Here is a 3,715-nt window from a genome sequence, read left to right as displayed (position 1 = left end):
ACTTCACCATTGTGCCCCAGAGTATTCATTCAACTGGCATGAAGAGGGGTATGGCAACTGTGGGATTTGAACCATCATTTAACAAGATATGGGAAGTGAATAGCATTTGCTCACCATGACTTTAGTTTTAGTTTCACCTTCCAAATTAGACTTCTATACACTTCTTAAAGTTTTAAGTTGTACTTTCATCAGCATACACAGTAGTAACAAAGCCCTTTCTAATAGTCGCTGTATTAGCTACCCTGTGGCTGTTAATGTTCATGCTCCTGCAAGATCCTTTCAAATCCCTTTTTGTACCATTTACTTCCCTTTCCCTTCCAAGCACCAGTACTAATGTACAGCTCTTTAGTCCTCAAGCTGCTGAAGGGGCTTTTGCCCACAGGTGAAGAGATTTTAAAGCATCTGGGACATCTGGGAGTTGATATGCTCATCCCTCCCAGGGTGGCCTTTAATCAAGGACTGAACAGTGTAGGAGTATGAAATTTCACTCCCTTGCCTGGTGTAAGGATAATTCAGACATAACTTACTCTCCAGAGTTCCCCAGGAGGATCGTGCTGAAGCTATCCTCTGAGGGGTGTTCACCTGAGATTTCACTCTTCCTTGGCATCGGCTGTCTTCCCTTAGATAATTTTCTTGAATTAATTAAAGATACATCCTCATCTCAGAGCCTATGTCTAACTTAAGATACACCTATAGTAGAGATCTCACTGTCATGCCAAAATATTGCCGTCTGGTGGCAAGACTAAGAATATCAGAGTTCTTTGCATTCACTGCGTGACCTTTCTAATAAGAGCATTTTCCAAAGTGCAGCAAGTTTCAATCTTCAAAAAAACCACAGCTACTCACAGTGTAAGATGCCCGTGGGAGTGTGGCTCTGGGCCTGGAAAAATTAGAGCAGTCTTGATGCTGAGAGGAGGCGAGCAGATAAGAAGCATTCTGAACCTCACTGGCTCCCGTACTGACGTCAGCATTGGTGGATTAGTTTGTCGCCCCCTTTAGCCAATCGGGTTGGTGTCTCTTTGCCACTTACCTACTTCCTTCTCCCACCGTCCGTCCTCGGGGCAGGCGTGCTCTCTTCCCTGAGCTTTTAGGGGTTGGCTTTTCCAGTTCCAGATCAGCTACGGCAAACATCGTTCGAGATGTCGCACCAAGAGGGCAGCACAGATGGCTTACCAGACTTAGTGACTGAAAGCCTCTTCAGCAGCCCAGAGGAGCAGTCTGGAGCAGCAGCGGCGATGGCGGCCTCCTCAGACGTTGAAATGGCGGCCGCAGAGCCATCGACTGGAGATGGTGGTGATACCAGGGATGGTGGTTTCCCGAACGATGCCAGCACAGAAAATCAAAACACAGACCCAGAAAGTTCAAGTGAAGAGGTCGAACTTGAAAGCGTGGAGGACTTTGAGCATTTCCTCGTGAGTGGTGAAGGTTTATTTGATTACCCCTTAGTGGGAGAGGAGGAGGCAGAAAGAGAGGAGGAAGAAGAGGAGATGGAGGAGGAGGAAGGGGAGGAGGAAGAACAACAGCCTCGGGTGTGTCTACGATGCGGTGGCACCAACCATGAGCAATGTTTGTTAGAGGAGGATAGGGCGTTAGAGGAATGGATTTCCTCAGAGACATCTGCCCTGCCCCGACCTCGCTGGCAAGCCCTTACTGCTCTTCGCCAGTGGCAGCTGGGTTCAAGTGCCCGCTTTGTATATGAGGCCTGTGGGGCAAGAGCCTTTGTGCAGCGTTTCCGCCCGCAGTGTCTTCTTGGAGGCCATGCCGGTTCTGTCAGTACTGTACACTTTAACCAGCGTGGCACCCGGCTGGCCAGTAGCGGTGATGACTTAAGGGTGATAGTGTGGGACTGGGTGCGGCAGAAGCCAGTACTGAACTTTGAGAGTGGTCACAGTATTAATGTCATCCAGGCTAAATTCTTTCCTAACTGTGGTGATTCCACCCTGGCCACGTGTGGCCATGATGGTCAGGTACGGGTAGCAGAACTAATTAATGCATCATATTGTGAGAATACTAAGCGTGTGGCCAAGCACAGGGGACCTGCCCACGAGTTGGCTCTGGAGCCAGACTCTCCTTATAGGTTCCTCACTTCAGGTGAAGATGCCGTTGTGTTCACCATTGACCTCAGACAAGACCAGCCAGCTTCAAAAGTTGTGGTAACAAGAGAAAAGGATAAGAAAGTGGGACTGTATACAATCTCTATGAATCCTGCCAATATTTACCAATTTGCAGTGGGTGGACATGATCAGTTTGTAAGGATTTATGACCAGAGGAGAATTGATGAGACAGAAAACAATGGAGTACTCAAGAAATTCACTCCTCATCATCTGGTTAATTGTGATTTCCCAACAAACATCACCTGCATTGTGTACAGCCACGATGGGACAGAGCTCCTGGCTAGCTACAATGATGAAGATATTTACCTCTTCAACTCTTCTCACAGTGATGGTGCTCAATATGTTAAGAGATATAAGGGGCACAGAAATAATGACACAGTCAAATGTGTTAATTTCTATGGCCCCAGGAGTGAGTTTGTCATGAGCGGTAGTGATTGTGGGCACGTCTTCTTCTGGGAGAAATCATCCTGCCAGATCATCCAGTTCATGGAGGGGGACAGAGGAGATATAGTACACTGTCTTGAACCCCACCCTTACCTACCTGTGTTGGCGACCAGTGGCCTAGATCAGCATGTCAAGATCTGGACACCCACAGCTAACACTGCCACTGAGCTTGCTAGGTTAAAAGATGTGATTAAGAAGAACAAGCGGGAGCGAGATGAAGATAACTTGCACTATACAGACTCGTTTGACAGCCACATGCTTCGGTTCTTCGTGCGTCACCTGTTACAGAGAGCTCATCACCCCGGCTGGAGAGGTCATGGAGCTGAGTTCCCAGATGAAGAGTTGGATGAGTCTTCCAGCACCTCAGATACATCTGAGGAGGAGGGCCAAGATCAAGTGCAGTGCACGCCATCCTGAAGGCCTCATATCCAGTGCAGCTAGATGCCACCTAAGTACACTGGACTTTAAAATTCAGTTTGACTAATTTAGAATTGTCAATTGATTAATAGATTTGCTTTTTGTCTTTTGTTTTTCACAATATATGCTGAAAACCATCTCTTCCATCTCCTTCTGTACTTTCCTTTCTTCCTTCCACACATTCTTTGTCTCTCATTCCTTTCCTCTGCTTCTTTATGCGTGTTTTGTTACCCTTTATATGAGTGCATACGCAACTTATTTATGCCTCTTTTCCTTTGTTCCCTTATAATTGACCTCTAAAATTGCATAATTTTGTTGAGAAAAATTAATGGCCTTATTAGATGTATCTACTCATTTCAGACATTCTGAAAGCTATTAATTTTTTACTTTTTTCGTCTTTTACCAATTTATTTTGAAGATAAAGTTCTTCAATTGAGTTGAAAATTTCATAAACGTGTTTATTCTTTAGAGGTAAAATAAAGCAAACCATAGTTCTTTGAATACTGACACACACATACACACAGTCTCAGAAAAGGAAAAGAGAAGTAGTGTGTAGATTAATTCCTAACACTTGGCCACACACACACAGCTGCAAAAGTTGTGTTAACAAGAGAGAAGAATAAGGAAGTGGGACTGTATACAATCTCTGTGAATCCTGCCAATATTTACCAATTCGCAGTGGGTGGACATGATCAGTTTGTAAGGATTTATGACCAGAGGAGAATTGATGAGACAGAAAA

The 3,715-nt window shown here is 45.3% G+C and overlaps 1 protein-coding gene across 2 annotated transcripts; it reads left to right on the top strand.

The window, feature by feature from the left end:
- Positions 1 to 1,082: 1,082 nt before the first annotated feature.
- Positions 1,083 to 3,005, top strand: DCAF8L1 (DDB1 and CUL4 associated factor 8 like 1). Of its 2 annotated transcripts, XM_032756306.2 has the most exons (2): positions 1,083 to 1,416; positions 1,453 to 3,005. In XM_032756306.2, the coding sequence occupies exons 1-2, from the start codon at positions 1,140 to 1,142 to the stop codon at positions 2,973 to 2,975; spliced, it is 1,800 nt and encodes a 599-aa protein (XP_032612197.1). In that variant the 5' UTR covers positions 1,083 to 1,139; the 3' UTR covers positions 2,976 to 3,005. The 2 variants fall into 2 exon arrangements, with proteins under 2 accessions (XP_032612197.1, XP_032612196.1); XM_032756305.2 differs by having other exon boundaries at positions 1,083 to 3,005.
- Positions 3,006 to 3,715: the final 710 nt, after the last annotated feature.

Source organism: Hylobates moloch, unplaced genomic scaffold (assembly GCF_009828535.3).
Source record: "Hylobates moloch isolate HMO894 unplaced genomic scaffold, HMol_V3 SCAFFOLD_7, whole genome shotgun sequence".
Classification (NCBI taxonomy): Eukaryota; Metazoa; Chordata; class Mammalia; order Primates; family Hylobatidae; genus Hylobates; species Hylobates moloch.
Note: the sequence above shows the minus strand (reverse complement) of the source record. Positions and strands in the feature narration are given on the sequence as shown.